This window comes from Lithobates pipiens, unplaced genomic scaffold (genome assembly GCF_037356315.1).
Source record: "Lithobates pipiens isolate NorthernLeopardFrog02 unplaced genomic scaffold, aLitPip1_a1.2 Scaffold_28, whole genome shotgun sequence".
In the NCBI taxonomy this organism is placed as follows: Eukaryota; Metazoa; Chordata; class Amphibia; order Anura; family Ranidae; genus Lithobates; species Lithobates pipiens.
Window position 1 is genome coordinate 207,577,601 of NW_027507789.1, and position 17,006 is coordinate 207,594,606.

Genomic DNA, 17,006 nt, shown 5'->3' on the forward strand with positions numbered 1-17,006 from the left:
CTGTAATGGACCTTTGCTTCATCTGACTGTTGCTTTTGTAAGATTAACAGAAGAGGAGTGTATATACAGAGTGTATATAGTTGAAGTGTCCCTGAAGAGACTTTTGTTCCAGTCAAGTGGGCATCCCATAATAATTCCATCCCCATCAAAGTTCAATACCCCTAATATAAAAAAAGAAAACAAAGTTGCTGGACTAATTCTTAAAGTGGTGGGCCAGTGAAAAAAAGCACTTACCTTTCTAGGGTGCCCACGATGTCGGCCGCCTGAGGCCGACCTGTCCCTCGGCTCCTGGTGCCGCCATTCAAAGTAAGGGAAACAGGCAGTGGAGCCTTGTGGTTTCACTGCCCATTTCCTACTGCGCACACTTGAGTCACACGGCGCTTTGTGAATGACACACACAGTTCCCACAACATCCCACGCCCCATTCACCAGAAGACAACGCAAGGAGAAGACCAAAGATCACCGCAGAATAGAAAGAGGCAGATTAGGACGATCTGCCTAGCAACAGCCATTTCTGGTAAGTGAAATTTTTTATTTTTTATATTTTTTTTGGAGCCTTTTTATGCATTTTTTTTTAGGGTGGGCCTCCCCTTTAAGTGTGCCTGTGTAAAATTCGGTGTGCATGGCTGTGCAGGGTGGGGGATCCCTAATTCACCAGCGGCTCCTGGGGGGGATGCGGTGCATATGTAATGAGCAAGTGTTATATAAAGTAGAAGATTTAAAAAAATCCTAATTTTAGCACTGTGGTCCAATGATATAATCGTAAAAATGATTTAGGATGCGTTTCATACAAATATGGTGTCTTCCACATTCACATGAAATGCATTCTAGATCATTTTGTTGAAATATTGATTTTTTATTTATTTGTACCTATGTCTTTTGAGCACAGATTTAAAATTATTATTTTTTCTTTCATATTATATTTTATATAGGATTTGTGCATTATGGCTATATATTTGTGTTTTTAGCCTTAATAAAGGGGGATTCCTTGGCCCTCAAAACGCGTTGGGATACCGGCATGGCTTCACTGTCGAGAATAACGGATACATGGACTTTTGAACAGGTAGTTTGGCACTTGATTTCTATAAACATGGTAGGTAGGCGTATGTTGGGGTCTTGCCTGTTATCTGACACTAGTGTACAGGAAAGTAGGGAAATGGTTTGCTTTCATTCTCCAAGACCAGCCAAGAACTGCAGAATTACTGAAAGTCAGGCTTCTGGGTTGATCATCTTATGTAATTACTGGGTCGTTTCTAACCTCCCTGCAAGTGAAACCAGGAGAACCCACCCCACACCACCAGAGGTGTTCATTATCGCTTTGGGAGATTTCATTAACATGTGCATAAAATCATAGCGGTACAACAGAAAAGGGGGGCATTCTCTGCATACAGCGCATCCGAAAAGTATTCACAGCGCTTCACTTTTTCCACATTTTGCAGTTACAGCCTTATTCCAAAATGGATTAAATTCATTATTTTCCTCAAAATTCTACAAACAATACCCCATTTAATCAATTTTGGGATAAGGCTGTAACATAACAAAATGTGGAAAAAGTGAAGCGCTGTGAATCCGGATGTACTGTATATCTCCTTTAACTTCTTAGGTTTGAGGCAGCAATTAAAACAGCTCTCTTGGGGCTTTATGTTATTAAGACTCATCCCTCAGGATACGAAGCAATAACAAGAAATCTTTAGGGACAAAGAGCAATCAAGAGACATCCATTAGTTTACAAACCATAAGGACATTAAGTCTGAATATATTGCAGGTGAGACACATCTCTCTCTTTCCTCCTCTTCTCTCTCCCCCCTTTGTCTTCCTCTTCTCTCTCTCTCTCTCTCTCTCCCCTCTTCTTTCTCTTTTCTTTCTCTCCTCTTCTTTCTCTCTGTCTCCTCTTTTTTCTCTTCCTTTCCCCTCTCTCTTCCTTTTCTCTCTCTCTCCTCTCTTCTTTCTCTTTCGCTCTCCTCTTCTCTCTCTCCTTTCTCTTTTATTTCCCTCCTCTTCTTTCCCTGTCTCCTATTTTCTCTCCTCTTCTTTCTCTCTCCTCTTCTTTCTCTCTCCTCTTCTTTCTCTCTCCTCTTCTTTCTCTCTCCTCTTTTCTCCCTCTTTCACTCTCTCTCTCCTATTCTCTATTTCTCCTCTTCTCCCCTCTTCTTTCTCTCTCCTCTTCTCTCTCTCCTTTTTTGCTCTCCCCTCTTCCTCTTTGTGCTCTCCTTTCTTCTCTCGCCCTCTCTCCCGCTTTCCTCCTTTCTCTCTCTATCCTCCTCTCTCTCTCTTTCCTCTTTTCTCTCCCCTCTCTCTCTCTCCCTCCCTCTCTCCTCTCTCTCTCTCTCTCTTTCCTCTTTTCTCTCTCTTCTCTCCCCCCCTCTCTCTCTATCTCTTTTCTCTAACCATCTCCCTCTCTCTCCCTTCTTTTCTCTCTCTCTCTCCCCTCTTTTCTCTCTCTCCCCTCTTTTCTCTCTCTCTCCTCTTTTCTCTCCTATTTTCTCTCTCCCTCTCCTCTCCTCTTCTCTCTCTCCTCTTTTCTCTCTCTCTTCTCTCTCTCCTCCTCTCTCTCTCTCTCTCTCTCTCTCTCTCTCCCTCTCCTTCTTTCACTTCTCTCTCTCTCATCTTCTTTCTCTTCTCTCCTCTCTCTATCTCCTCTTCTCTCTTTCTCTCCTCTTCTCTCTCTCTCTCCCCTCTTCTTTCTCTTTTCTCTCCCCTCTTCTTTCTCTTTTCTCTCCCCTCTTCTTTCTCTTTTCTCTCCCCTCATCTTTCTCTTTTCTCTCCCCTCTTCTATCTCTTTTCTCTCTCCTCTTCTATCTCTTCCCTCTCTCCTCTTCTATCTCTTCTCTCTCTCCTCTTATCTCTCTCTCTCTCTCTCTCTCTCTCTCTCTCTCTCTCTCTCCTTCTTTCACTTCTCTCTCTCTCATCTTCTTTCTCTTCTCTCCTCTCTCTATCTCCTCTTCTCTCTTTCTCTCCTCTTCTCTCTCTCTCTCTCTCCCCTCTTCTTTTTCTTTTCTCTCCTCTCTTCTTTCTCTTTTCTCTCCCCTCATCTTTCTCTTTTCTCTCCCCTCTTCTATCTCTTTTCTCTCTCCTCTTCTATCTCTCCCCTCTCTCCTCTTCTATCTCTCCTCTTATCTCTCTCTCTCTCTCTCTCTCTCTCTCTCTCTCTCTCTCTCTCTCTCTCTCTCTCCCTCCTCTCTTCTTTCTCTTCTCTCTCTCCCCCCCCCTTCTTTCTGGTCTCTCTCTCTCTCTCCCCTCTTCTTTCTCTTGCCTCTCTCTCTCTCTCTCTCTCTCTCTCTCTCTCTCTCTCTCTATTTCCCTCCTCTTCTCTCTCTTTCCCTCCTCTTCTTTCTCTCTATACACTATAATTATTAGCTATCACTCCCGGGATTTATGAGAGACATCTATTATGTTACAAAGTCATGTACACTTGTTGGGATCCGGAGCTATAAAGAGACATGGAACGTCTAGCACACCAATCAAGCGACTACATTTGAAAGGGTAATGTAGTGGGAATGTCTTCAATGAAATATTCAGGAGCTCCTAATTATGTTTTTACTTAAAATTTCAAGCTATAGCTGTATTTAGGATGATGGGTTAAACTGTATGGACTTGTGTTTTTTTTCAACCAGGCTATTTAAAGCGGGATTCCACCCTAAAGTGGAACCTCCGCTGATCGGAACCCCCCCCCCTCCGGTGTCACAATTGACACCTTTCAGGGGGGAGGGGGGTGGAGATACCTGTCAAAGACAGGTATTTTCACCCACTTCCGGGCATAGACTCCCACGGGAGTCTACGCCATTTCCTGTCCTGCCGCGCTGTCTGCTGGGACACACACGGGTCCCAGTGACAACGCGGAGATTTACTATTGCGCGGCGCCGCTCGCGCATGCGCAGTAGGGAACCGGGAAGTGAAGCCGATTCGCTTCACTTCCTGATTCCCTCACCTAGAATGGCGGCGGCAGCAGCCGAGGCCCGAGCGGTCGATCGGCCTCGGCTGCCGGCATCGCTGGAACCCGGGACAGGTGAGTGTCCATTTATTAAAAGTCAGCAGCTGTAGTATTTATAGCTGCTGGCTTTTAATATTTTTTTTTTTGGCGGAATCCCTCTTTAACTGTGTAATTGTAGCGCCCTGCTCCTGATTGTTGTTTTCATATTTAATTGTCTGAAGCTGTAGTTTGGCTCAGACTAATTTGTCTAAAAGTTCTTGGTTCTGTACCAGTCCAGCTGGGTTGCACTGATTCCCACCTGACCGTAGGTGTCGCTGTCACCGCCCGTAGTTGTGGAACAGCAGTAGGCTGGATGCACTGAATGCTGCCTCTTGCTCGGAAATGGTTCAGTGGGTGTGGTTTCCCTGCTGTGCATTCTAGGAGAGGGTATTTAAGGTACCGAGGCCATTTTTTTGGTTCGTTTTTCCGGGGTCCGTGATCCCAACCCCAGGGCCCTCCTGGCCTGGGGTCTGTGTTGCATGATCTTGCGCCTCTGGGCCGGCTGGCCCGAGGCATCGCAGCTGAGAGTGTAGGCTCAGGAATGTATTGGGGCCTACTGATCCAGGGGTGGTCCTGTGCTGTCTTGCCTGTGGGGAGAAGCCAAGAAAAGCTGGAGGATCCAGGGGAGGACTTTTCCAGTGGAGGACCGAGCGCAAGGCTGGTGTCTCTGGAGGAGACTGGAAACTCACTTTGAGGACGCAACCTGGATCAATATCCTTACAGTATCGCCGGGTCGGCTGAAAGAATGTTACTGTATGGTCGTTCTTCCTAAAACTCTCAAAACCACTAAGTTCAATTAACAAGTCTGTGGCAGTATCAGAGCCTACGTAACTGACCGATGAGTCCACTTGGGCAGAGGGTGGTCTCCCTTACGTGTTCGACTCGCGGCTGAGAAGGCAGGTGGCTTAGGAGTGAGGAGTATGAGAGCCTGGTAGGTGAGTCCTGATGCTGGAAGAGAAGGGTCTTCAGACAGCTAGGTGGAGAGCTGGAATGCAGGCAGCGGATACTGAGCAGGAGCCGGTAAGGTAAGTCCAGATACAGGCCGGGTTCAGCAACGTGCAGGCAGCGAGGTACAAGGGAGCAGACAGGAGCAAGGTCAAAAATGAGCCAGAGGTCAGGTGTGGGCGGATATCCATGAAGGTCAGAAGAGCAAGCCGAGTCAATAGGTAATCAAGCCGGAATTCAGGTTCAGGGAACTAGGTCACGGGGAGCTGTTGATCAGGCAGCACTGATCAATGGGTTCAGCCAGACTAAATAAGCCAGCCGGCGCCAAACGTACGTGCGCCAACATGCACAGGTACACGCAAACCCACACACGCGCGCGCGCCCGAGCACGCGCACCAGCGCCCCCAGAAGCACACGGGTCGATGCCCACAAGAACGTGCACGCCAACGAGCATCCGCGCGCGCATTTGCGCACCAAGGTCAGCCAGCACAGGAGTGCCCACAGGAGTGCACACAACCACGCGCACAGGAACACGAGCGCCAACGCGTGCCGTTGCACAGCGGTGCGAGCCAGGGCGGCCAGCCATCCATCCAATCAGGTAACCTCTCTGACAGGCAGAGACTTTGTTGAGCATCTCATCGGCTGCTAGGTGAAGTGAGAGGGGCCTATCCGGTGACTGCTGGATCCAGTCTGTGGAGCTGTTTGTCCTCTGGATCTGACAAATACCTCTAACCCACAATTACCAGGTGCCTGAACTCCCCCTTATCCTCTAACCCTCTATTGAAGGACTGTGTCTTGTGTCTTTCTTTGGTGCTACCCCTAAATAAATCTTCAAAAAGGACCACGTGTCTGATATATCTTCATTTGGGCTACTTTCCACGGGTCCCCCCCTAAGATAAAGAGGCGAGCAGAAGAGGTAACGGTAAGCCCGAATAAAACCAGCAGCTCCTTCGGGGGTTAGTGCTACATAATTAATCAAAGATCTGTTCATAACACTTAGTTGGACCTTCACCCTTTTTTTAATGTTGCTTTCCCCTGCCTTTTCCCCCTCCCTATAACAGAATTGGTGAGCTGGACAGGAAAAGACGTTATCCCGCTCATGCTAACCATGGTGAGAGACATCGTTGAGAACAGCTTCACTCCAGCTGTGGAATTTTTTTGGAACAGCGGAGTTACTGCTATTTGTGATTAAGCGCTGTTGTCCTGGTGCAAGGCTGTGCGCCAATCAATGTGAATATTTTTACGGTTTTAGAATACAATTTTAACCACTTCAATGCTGGGCACTTTTACCCCCCCTCCTTTCAGCGCTGTCGCACTTTGAATGACAATTGCGCGGTCATGCTGCACTGTACCCAAACTTCATTTTCATCATTTTGTTCACACAACAATAATGTAACATTATATTGCTCTGGTCACAGTGTGGTAAAAAAAAAAATAAAAAAAAAAAAAAATAGAAATTAATTATTATTTTTCTTGTTTTGTACTGTCACCAGTCAGTGTCCCTGATCACCACCACACCAGTTAGTAATAGTAACATTGTACTACTCTGGGGAAGTGATCAGGACTCTGTTTACCCATTATGATTGCTTACATTGCTGTAAGCAAGCATTTTGCCAAATTAAAACAGATTCAGTTTGTTTTGTTTTAATTAGCTGTGATTGGCCATGGTACCGATTGGCTGTGATTGGCCCTGTCTGTACCATGTGATCTCGCTGATAAATCAGAGCTAGTAATACAATTGTACACAATGAATTGCAACGAGCCGGTACTTTGATCAGTCATCGGCTGTGTCCGCTGGACGGAGCCGGTGACAGATCGTGCCGCGATCCAGGTGACATATCGCGGGGCGTGATCCTGGAGGATGTTATGACTTCCACCCGGATCGACGAGAGGCCCAGCCGCCATCTTGGTATAGGCTGGGCGGGAAGTGGTTAAAAAAAAAAATATGGGAATTTTACACTATGCAAGTTTTTTTTCTTTCCTTTCGGCTGTATCTGGACCTGAGTGGAGACTATAGGAGGTAAAGATTGAGCTGCTGATCTGGGACCCCCCTCCCTTAAAGGGGAAAAAAGCTATATGACCCATATTGTGAATAGGGTCATAGTCATCCGGTGAGTGTTCACATTTGCAGGCATGACTTACGCATGCATTTGCTTCTGCACATGAGCACGGAGGGATGGGGCGCTACAGCCAAATAGTTCACATTTTGGCTCTTCAGTCCAGAGTGTCTGCTGCCATTTTTTTCCACCCCAGTTCCTATATTTTCCTGCATAGTTGAGTCGCTTAGCCTTGTTTCCACATTGGCTTTTTGGCCGCGATTATTCCATGAAGACCACTTCTGGCCAGACTTCTATGGACCTGGGTCCTACTGGTTTCCACCAGTTCTATGCTGATGGCACTGCTGGACAAATTCCAACGTTGAAGGGAAGTAAGAATGATGTGTCTTACATCTGCTGCATTTACTTTCTTTGGCCAAACACATCTATGGTCCTCAAAATTTGCCTGGTCAATGGTGTCCTCAATGCTGAGAAATACAGGGAGAGATACTCATCCATCATGCCATACCATCAGGGAGGTGTGTGATTGGCCCCAAACTTCCTTTTTTTTTAATCTGCCTGGAGTTCTGAAACCTTCAGCTCCTGAACAAGGGAAGACTTGCAGGTTGGCCTTGTCAGTCTAGACCCTAGAGGAACCCCAAAACTAATTTTCATGTCTCAAGGAACCCTTACTATAAGCCAAATCATCAGGACTCAATAGGAACAATGCTCCTTATATTAGTGGTCAATAGGAAGAATGTCCCCCTTAAAGTGCTGTTTAGAATGCCACCCTTAAAGACAGATAAAAAGATATTTGGTGTCATGCTGTTGGCTTTGCTAAATGGTGCTGAACCTTGAACTCTATAGGCACCATCAAATAGGTGGTTCATTAGCCACAGCTCAAGGAACCCCTAGCAACCTCTGAAGGAACCCCAGGGTTCCACGTAACCATCTTTTTTCAACCAGGGTGCCTTCAGGTTTCCTCAGGGGTGCCTTGGCCAAATGCCTACAATTGCTCAATATTTGTATTCAAGCCTGTGGGTGCATCAAGCTTGCTTTTTTAGTTACATAAAGCCACATGTTTTCATTGTGCACCATTACAACCTTCTAGCCCCCTGGCATCCTAATAACCAATGAAGTAATCAACGCTATATCCTGGCCTAGGCCGACAAGGCCCAGGCCTAGGGAAGCACTTTGCAGGGGGGCAGCAGGGAAAGAGTCCTGCCGGCTTGTGCTGTTTATTTTTTACCATCCCTGTCCCATTGGAGAGATTTCCCTTCACTTCCTGCCCAATAGCCAAACAGGCAGTGAGAGGAAATCTATGCAAATTAACAGAAGCCCCCCCCCCCCCCCCCGCCCTCAGAACTAGTGTCCCCACTTGAAAATTTCAGGGAGGGATGTGGCCTTGACAGGAAGGAGTGGGTCATATTTAAATTAGGGGGTGCATGAGTTTAGTCAGGCCTAGGGCAGCACAAAACCTAAATACACTACTGGAAGTAATTGGTTGATAAGAAGAACGTTGGGCGCCAGCACTGCTAAGCCCTCTCTTGACCCTCTCTGTCAGCACATTAGCTGAATGAGGGAGAAGGGAAACATTGGAACACTAGTCAGTACCGGTGTGCAAACAAAGGTGCAAAGGTGTATTTTCTTTGGAAGAATAAATCATGAATGTTGCTACGTTATATAAAACTATTAGTTTAGTTTTTTACATTTTAGAATGGGTATGCCTCAAGATTGTGCATAATTTTAAAGGGGGCCTTGATCGAAAAAAGGGAGAGAAATGCTGGTCTAGAGTATATAAAGTAATAAGGGAATGGTATCCTGCTGAATGCAAGAGGCTTGTTTCAACATGCTGGAAGTGGGGTATAAGTAGCTGATGGCTTTGAAGATGGTGTCTTGAAAGCAGCGGTGTGGTGTAAGAGGCATTGCTGTAGAGATCAATAGAAGTATATAGACATATGTGCCCCTTAAACGTTACAAGTTGAGAGTGAAGAGAATTCTAGATGAGACGGCTCTAGAGGTAAATGGATCATTAGGTGCACTTCTGAATGAATATCACGCTAAAACAGTGTAGCGGCACCCGTGGCTCCCATTTATCTACCAGCTGCAAAAAAAAGATACATAATTGCCATGCAAGACATTCTGTCATTTAATGGTATTAAAGGTTGCCTTTCTTTTGACTATTTTTTTTTAAACTTCCCATCTGCCTACTTACATAATTGGCCCGCTGCTTTTCTGTGAAGATGGAATTTAAAGTTGAAATCCGGGCTTCCCTTCAGTCTTGCATAGTTGTGCCGGATCCTCTCCTGGACTGAAATGCCTTACTCCGATTTCACTGCACACTGTGAGCTTCTCAGAATGTGCATTGGAACCTGCAGCAAAGCAGATGGAGCCCTTCTCGTTTTCTAGCTGCAGGACATCTAGCATGATCCGGAACTTTCCTCCCTAGTCTGACTGTCAATGGCCCACCGCTTTCATTCATAGGCTTTCAGTTCTCTAACCACTTGCCGACCGTATACCTGTATATACATGTAGCAAGGTCCCAGGCCTCCTTCAGTCTAATGAGAACCTCCAGGGCAGGAGATAGCTGACATCCTTCTGTGTATAGTGGGTTGTGAGGCATGGTGGGTGCAAGATGATTAAAGTCACTGGGCGCCAGACACTTATTGAATGCAAAAGAGTTTATTTCTCTTAACAAACCTTTGGAGGAGAGAGGGTTGGGGCCATGACACCTTTATTTAGTTGCAAGTTCAATTGGCAGATTTAGAGACTTTGATAGGAGGACAGCCATGCAAGGAAAGGCATCCAGCAAGACGCCACATCTGCATGTGTAGGAATGCTGTCTCCTATGGCAACAGTCTTTAACAGTTCCTAACACAAAGAGTTAAGAGTTTAACAGTTCCTTTCTATTCCACTACAATCACTCCTTGTAGTTCTTCAGCCCACTGAGCTCTCGGTCTCTCACTAGACCCTCTGATTCACTGAATCCCTTGAGCTCCTCTAATCACCACAGCGGTATCTTCCTCAAGCGTCACCCCCGCTTCTCTGCTGGTCCCTAGCTTGGCACTCAAGCTACCTCTCAAGCTTCACCCCACTGGCCTGCTCGGTCCCTGACTTGGCACACAAGACTGCTCTGCAAGCGTCACCTCCACTGGCTGAGTCCCTGGCTTGAAGTTTCCCAATTCTTGACTGTCCCCGGCTGGTGAGAATACTGCTCTGGTACTTGCTTCAGCTACTCACTGTTTCCTGGTAATAGGATGGTTGGTCCCTCAGTGGCGACAGCTTCCCTTCTACCTCCGACCACGACAGGTTCTCCGGCCGGCAGAACCGTCACTTCTGGTTGGACTGCAAGTCGCAATCCTAACCCTGCGCTGCTCTCCTGCTTCTGGATAGGCCCTCACACAGCCTAGCAGCCAGATGTGCCCAGGATGGTAATCTCTGGCCTAGCAGCCCGGGCAGTACGACACACATCCACCCAGACAGCCGTCCAGGTGGCACAGAACCCCAATCACCTGACTCCACCCGTATATATAGGTCCTCCCAGCAGCTAAGGGATTCAAGAAAACCCCTGCCCATTGGCTGAGATACCCCATATCCCCATAACCTGACCTTGCGTTGCCCTCCTCATATCTAGTACCACTAAGTAGACTTGATTTTGACCAAGTACGGTTTCCCATGCATTTTACAAATACTGCAGCTGCTGACTTTTAATAAATGGATGTTTACTCGCCAGGGTGCCCATGATGTCTGCAGCAGATGACGAGCAATCGATCGTCTCTCGGCTGCCCCCACCGCCATCCTGAGTCAGCAAATCAGGAAGTGAAGCGTTGCGGCTTCACTGCCCGGTTCCCTACTGCTCATGCGCGAGTCGCTCTGCGTGTCTTCACTGGTCCCCATTGTGTTCTGGGAACTGTGTGTTTCCTAGAACACAACGCGGGGGGGGGGGGGCATCTGCGGATATTCTGCCGCTATCTATGCCCGGAAGTGGGTGCAGATACCTGTAGTATACAGGTATCTGCACACCCCTCCCCCCTGAGGGAAGGAGGAATCCGATGAGCGGAAGTTCCACTTTAGGGTGGAGCTCCGCTTTAAGGTAACTTCCTACAATGTACATGGTCTCTGTTCTCCATGCAAGCGTAGCAAGTTGTGGTGGGAACTGAAGAAGTTGGGAGCCCAGGTGGCCTTCTTGCAGGAGACACACTTCACCCCCCAGTCAATGCCCAAACTGCCAACTCACCTATATAACCAGTGGTTATTAAGCACCTCCCCGGTCCTGAAAATCCACGGGCACGACTATTGCCATACATAAATCTTGCCCCTTACAAGTCATGGGGAGCAGGGTGGACCCTCAGGGATGTTACGTCTTCCTAAAGGGGGCTAGTGCAGGCCAGAAGCTCACATTTGCTACGATTTACGCCCCTAATTCCAATCAACTTACCTTTATAGATAACACCCTAGATAGCCTGGCGGACTTCCGAGAAGGCTCCCTGAGGCGACTTTAACGTTAGCCCAGACGCGCTGCTTGACACCTCACACCAACGTCCCTCTCACTCCCTGATGGGTTCACCAAAGCATACTACAGCTCACCCTCACCCATTCTTTTCGCCCCGGTGCGACGCAATGTGCCCACTCTCACCCATTCTTTTCGCCCCGGTGCGACGCAATGTGCCCACTCCCACCAATTCTTTTCGCCCCGGTGCGACGCAATGTGCCCACTCCCACCAATTCTTTTCGCCCCGGTGCGACGCAATGTGCCCACTCTCACCCATTCTTTTCGCCCGGGTGCGACGCAGTGTGCCCACTCTCACCAATTCTTTTCGCCCTGGTGCGACGCAATGTGCCCACTCTCACCAATTCTTTTCGCCCCGGTGCGACGCAATGTGCCCACTCTCACCAATTCTTTTCGCCCCGGTGCGACGCAATGTGCCCACTCTCACCAATTCTTTTCGCCCCGGTGCGACGCAATGTGCCCACTCTCACCAATTCTTTTCGCCCCGGTGCGACGCAATGTGCCCACTCTCACCCATTCTTTTCGCCCTGGTGCCATGCAATGTGCCCACTCTTAACCATTCTTTTCGCCCTGGTGCCATGCAATGTGCCCACTCTTACCCATTCTTTTCGACCCTGGTGCGACGCAATGTGCCCACTCTCGCCCATTCTTTTTCGCCCTGACGCAATGTCTCAGTCCCGCTAAAGATTGCAGCTCATCGCCATAACTAGTGAAAAAAAAAGATAGTAAAAATGCCATAAATCTATGCCCTATTTTGTAGACCCCATACCTTTTGCGCAAACCAATCAATATAGACTTATTGGAGGGTTTTTTTTACCAAAAATATGTAGCAGAATACATATTGGCCTTGAAGAAATTACGATTTTTTACATTTTATTTCTTGGATAGATTGAAGAAGTTAAATTTTTTACATTTTGTTTATTAGATATGTTTTATAGCAGAAAGTAAAAAATATTTTTTTTTTCCCTCAAAATTGTCAATTTTTTTGTTCATAGCGGAAAAAAAAAACTAAAACGAAGAGGTGATCAAATACCACCAAAAGAAAGATCTATTTGTGGGGAAAAAAATGACATTTTTATTTGGGTACAGCGTCGCACCACCGCGCAATTGTCAGTTAAAGTAAGGCAGCACCGAATCGCAAAAAAAATGGCCAGGTCAGGAAGGGGGTAAATCCTTCCAGGGCTGAAGTGGTTAAAAATGAAGCAAATAGAGTTTTCCCATTTGTGGTGCTCAGATACAGTTAGGTTCTAGACGTGTCATTTTCCACAGCCGTGATTACTAGCTAATGCAGGGGAAGTCCCCGGATCTCAATTCTATCTCATTACATTTTTATTTTCAAGTGGCTCTTTGAATAGTCTATAAGCTCCTGGCGGTCCCCGGCCATCCTTATGTCTTAATCATTTTAGCAAGTGAAGGATTTACGAGCGGCGCGCAGAGATAACAAGTATGGGCCCGGGCCCCGGGGAGGGAGAAAAGTTTTATTGTGAGGGGATTACCTGTGATCCCGGCTCGGCTCGGTACCAGGAGCATCCTTTTCTTCCCCTCCCTCCCTCCCTCCCTCCCCAAGGACTCCGATACATCTGTTCCATCGGAGTCATTATCCCGGCTCATCCGAGATCCAATTATACCCTGAGCCGGTTATATACTTAATACATCCTCGTCCGCCTCTCTAAGAAAAGCTTTAGCTCTCGCAGCATCACTGAAGCGGCTGACGGTTCAACAAAAAAACTGGCTTCCTCCTAGACAAAGATCGGAGAGCATTGAATCGACTGCCGACCGGACTCCGCCATACCGCGGCAGGCTGGCACAGCTGCGCAAATCGGTGTAGGTGTAGGTCGGGCGCTTTAAGAGCAATAGCAGACGCACGTGCGGCGCGGCTATCGGAGGCGATGCGCGTGGCCGTCAGCCGCGATCGCTTCAAAGAGAGTCAGAAGCGGGGATCTGTCAATGTAAACCAGTGTTTCTCAATTCCAGTCCTCATGGCCCACTAACAGGTCATGTTTTCAGGATTTTCCCTCAGATGAAACAGCTGGGGTAATTACTAAGGCAGTGAAACTGATCAAATCACCTGTGCAAAATAATGGAAAGCCTGAAAACATGACCTGTTAGTGGGCCATGAGGACTGGAATTGAGAAACACTGATGTAAACAAACAGATCCCCGTTCTGACCGGAGAGTAGAGAGAGAGAGATCTGCTGTTCCTAGTGATCAGGAACAGCAATCTCTGTGTACTACCAGTCAGTCCCCTCCCACCCACAGTTAGACACACCTCCCTAGGGAACACTTAACCCCTTGATCGCCCCTTAGTGTTAACCCCTTCCCTGCCAGTAACATTTATACAGTAATCAGTGGCTCTCTTTAGCTCTGATTGCTGTATAAATGTCACTGGTCCCAAAAAAAAGTGTCAGAAGCATCCGATCTGTCCGCCACAATGTCACAGTCCCGATAAAAAAATTTAAAAAAAATCGCTGATCACCGCCATTACTAGTAAAAAGAAAAAAGTGGATTGAGACTCTAAGCCCTTGTACACATGATAGGAGATTCAGACGGAATGTGTCCGATCGGAGCGTTTTGTCGGATATTCCGACTGTGTGTGGTCTGCATCGGACTGTTTCCGTCGGAATATCCGTCGGACCAAATTTTCCAACTTGCTCCGATCGGACATACTCCGATCATGTGTAGAGAATTCCGATCGGACAAAGTGCCACGCATGCTCAGATCAAATTCCTACACCAAAGCTATTGGCTACTAGCCTGAACGTAGTCCCATTGTAACGAAATTACGTCATCACGTTCTGAAAGATCGGATTTTCCGACAACTTTGTCCGACCGTGTGTATGCAACAGTTTCGGACAAGATCCGTCGGACAAAATCCGATGGATTTGGTTGTCGGAATCTCCGACTGTGTGTACAAGGGCTTAATAGTATTATGCATATGGAAAAACTAGTAGCTGAAAAATAATGGATACAATACAGAAGTTTAGTGAGGTGTGGCAGACCTGGATAACATTTAAAAATTCATCAACATTTTTTTGTTAATATTTTTTATTTATTTTTATTTTTTTATTGCTCTTGATGCATATATACTCTATTTTGTGCCTGAAAAAACTTTGAAGGTTGAAGAAAGACTCTCTGATTTTGTTAATGTGAGACAATATTTATGTTTTTTTTTTGTGTGGTCTTGTTGCTCAGAATATATTAGAGGATGGGTTTTATTTTTTTATTTTTGAAGAAATATATAATCACGAAAGATAAATGATTTTTTTTTTTTTTTGTAAAATCTTTTTATTGAAATAGTTTGACAGTGAAATACACTTAATCATACAGCAGACAGGTGTGTCATGACCAAACATAGAACAAATAAACTGTAGAAAACAATGACACCCAGAAGAACTGACCTAGTGGCCAAGAGTTGGCGGCTTAAACCAGACACATGAGTTAGGCAAACGGCTGGTGATGAACGTCTGGAGTGTCTTCCTGCTCACACACGTCAATTCCGGCCTCCATGGGCTAGGGCCCCGCTCCAAGGTGCCTCTGAGCTGAAAGGAGAGGATGGGCCGGTGCCCAGTCCCCCACCTCTCACCATACAGAAGGCCGGGGAGGCATGGGACCACCCCCAGCGGCCACCCAGGAAAGGGGGGCACAGTCACCTCCAGCAACCTCTCCCGAGCGTCCCCCGGGGGCAGGACAGGCCCACAGCAACCCCCCCGCCCAGGAGCGACGTCCCAGCATGGACCCCTCCGGACAGAAGGATTCCCCCCGTCAGCCAAACAGGGTGGCCGCCGGGCCAGCCAGCCCACAGGAAGCCCACCTCACCACCACAGCTCAATACCACGTAGGTCAATAAAAAGCAACATCTTATACTGTGGAATACAGAGAAAGAAGGTAAAAAAAGAACAGTAGAAAGGGTGAGAGAGAGACAAGAAGGGGTAAAGAGGGGATTGGGAAATAGGGTAAGGGAGGAGGGTGGAGCCTACTTGACATCCCTGCGAAGTGCAGCAATCCAGCACCAGGCGAGTCTCAGCAGCAAATTCGTCTCTCCGTCCATGGGGCAAGAAGGTGAGAAACAGCCCCTAGGTGGGAACATCATTGTGTGTGTGGGATCTCAAAGAGGGTTCCGCCAGCTCCAGTAGAGCCAAGTCCAGACTGGAGGTAGCGTATATAGTTTCGGACATGTAGACTGTCCATGATTGCCATATGCTGTCACACTTAGCCCGTGTACCCCTACAGGTTGCCACCCAATTTTCCGCTTCTCTGATGTCATTCACTTTTTTGACCCAGTCTTCCAGTATGGGAGTCCTAGTTTGTTTCCAGTAAGTCGGTATAAGACGTCTGGCCGCGTTCAGCAGATGCGGCAGAGGGCTCTTTTTGTATCTACCAATCGGGATCGGAGGGATGTGCAAAAGATAGTTGGCCGGAGACAGTGGTACATCAAGATGCAAGACTGCCTTTATGCGGGATCGGATGTCCTCCCAAAATGGCTTGATTCGTGGGCAATCCCACCAGATATGAAGGAGGGTGCCCAAGTGGCCACATTCCCTCCAGCACCGGTCCGATACCGAAGGGTAGATACGTGCTAAGTCTGCCGGCACTCTGTATCAGCGAGACAGAACTTTAAAATTAGTTTCTTGGGTTTTGGACTCCATGGAGCTAGCGTGCGTGAGTTTGTAGAGGTGGGACAGTTGGGCCGCGGAAAAGTCAAGTTGCAGCTCCCTCTCCCATACCCGTATGTATGTCGGTCTAGCGACCTCGGTAACACAGCCCAGCAAGTGATATAATTCCGAGAGCATGTGGGGAGTGGGTTCATCTTCTACAAAAAGACGCTCAAATGGTGTAAGGAGCGCTTCATCCCTGATTAAGTGGCCATGGACTTCAAAAAAGTGGTGTAATTGCCTGTATCGCCAAAAATTCATAGCTGTCTGCGCATGCCCGGTCTGCAGGGATTCATAGCTGACCATTTGACCACCGCTGAGAAACTGTTCACAACTGGCATTCCCGTCAGCCGCCCAGGGACCAAAAAAGGCCCTCCGCTCCCCCGGCGGGAACCATAGGAACCCCCCCAGCGGGGCAGGCGGTGAAACAGGGGGGGACAGACCCAGCGTCTTGTTCAGTTTGTCCCAAATCAAAAGAGACTGTACAGTAAGCGGGGAGACATCCACCGATAGCCCCCTATATTCCGGGGACAACCAGGGCGCATAGGCCAAGTCTCTCCCAGCCAGCCATTTTTCTAGAGAGACCCACACTTTCGACTTAGCATGACATTTCCAATTAAGTATCCTCTGTAGGACAATAGCCCTGTGGTACCTCTGGATATCCGGAACCCCCAGACCCCCTGTCAGCTTCGAGCGTTTCAGCAAGGCCATGGCTATTCTAGGTTTCTTTGTGTTCCACACAAATGTCGACAAAATGCTATTCAATTAGGTAAAAAACAATTTAGGGAGGGAGATGGGTATCATTTGCAAGAAAAATAATACTCGGGGCAGGATATTCATTTTAATAGGTTTTGGTCCACTGTAACAAATCCGCCTTGATCGCATGTAATAAGGG

At 47.5% G+C, this 17,006-nt stretch overlaps 1 protein-coding gene across 1 annotated transcript in view; it reads left to right on the plus strand.

Moving 5' to 3' along the window:
• Positions 1–432: 432 nt before the first annotated feature.
• Positions 433–17,006, plus strand: part of LKAAEAR1 (LKAAEAR motif containing 1) — a 121,921-nt gene continuing 105,347 nt past the window's right edge. Inside the window, exons 1-2 of the mRNA XM_077460381.1 lie at positions 433–517; positions 969–1,063. Coding sequence (XP_077316507.1) covers positions 1,019–1,063 — 45 coding nt within the window. The 5' untranslated portion in view covers positions 433–517; positions 969–1,018. The remainder of the gene's footprint in view (positions 518–968; positions 1,064–17,006) is intronic.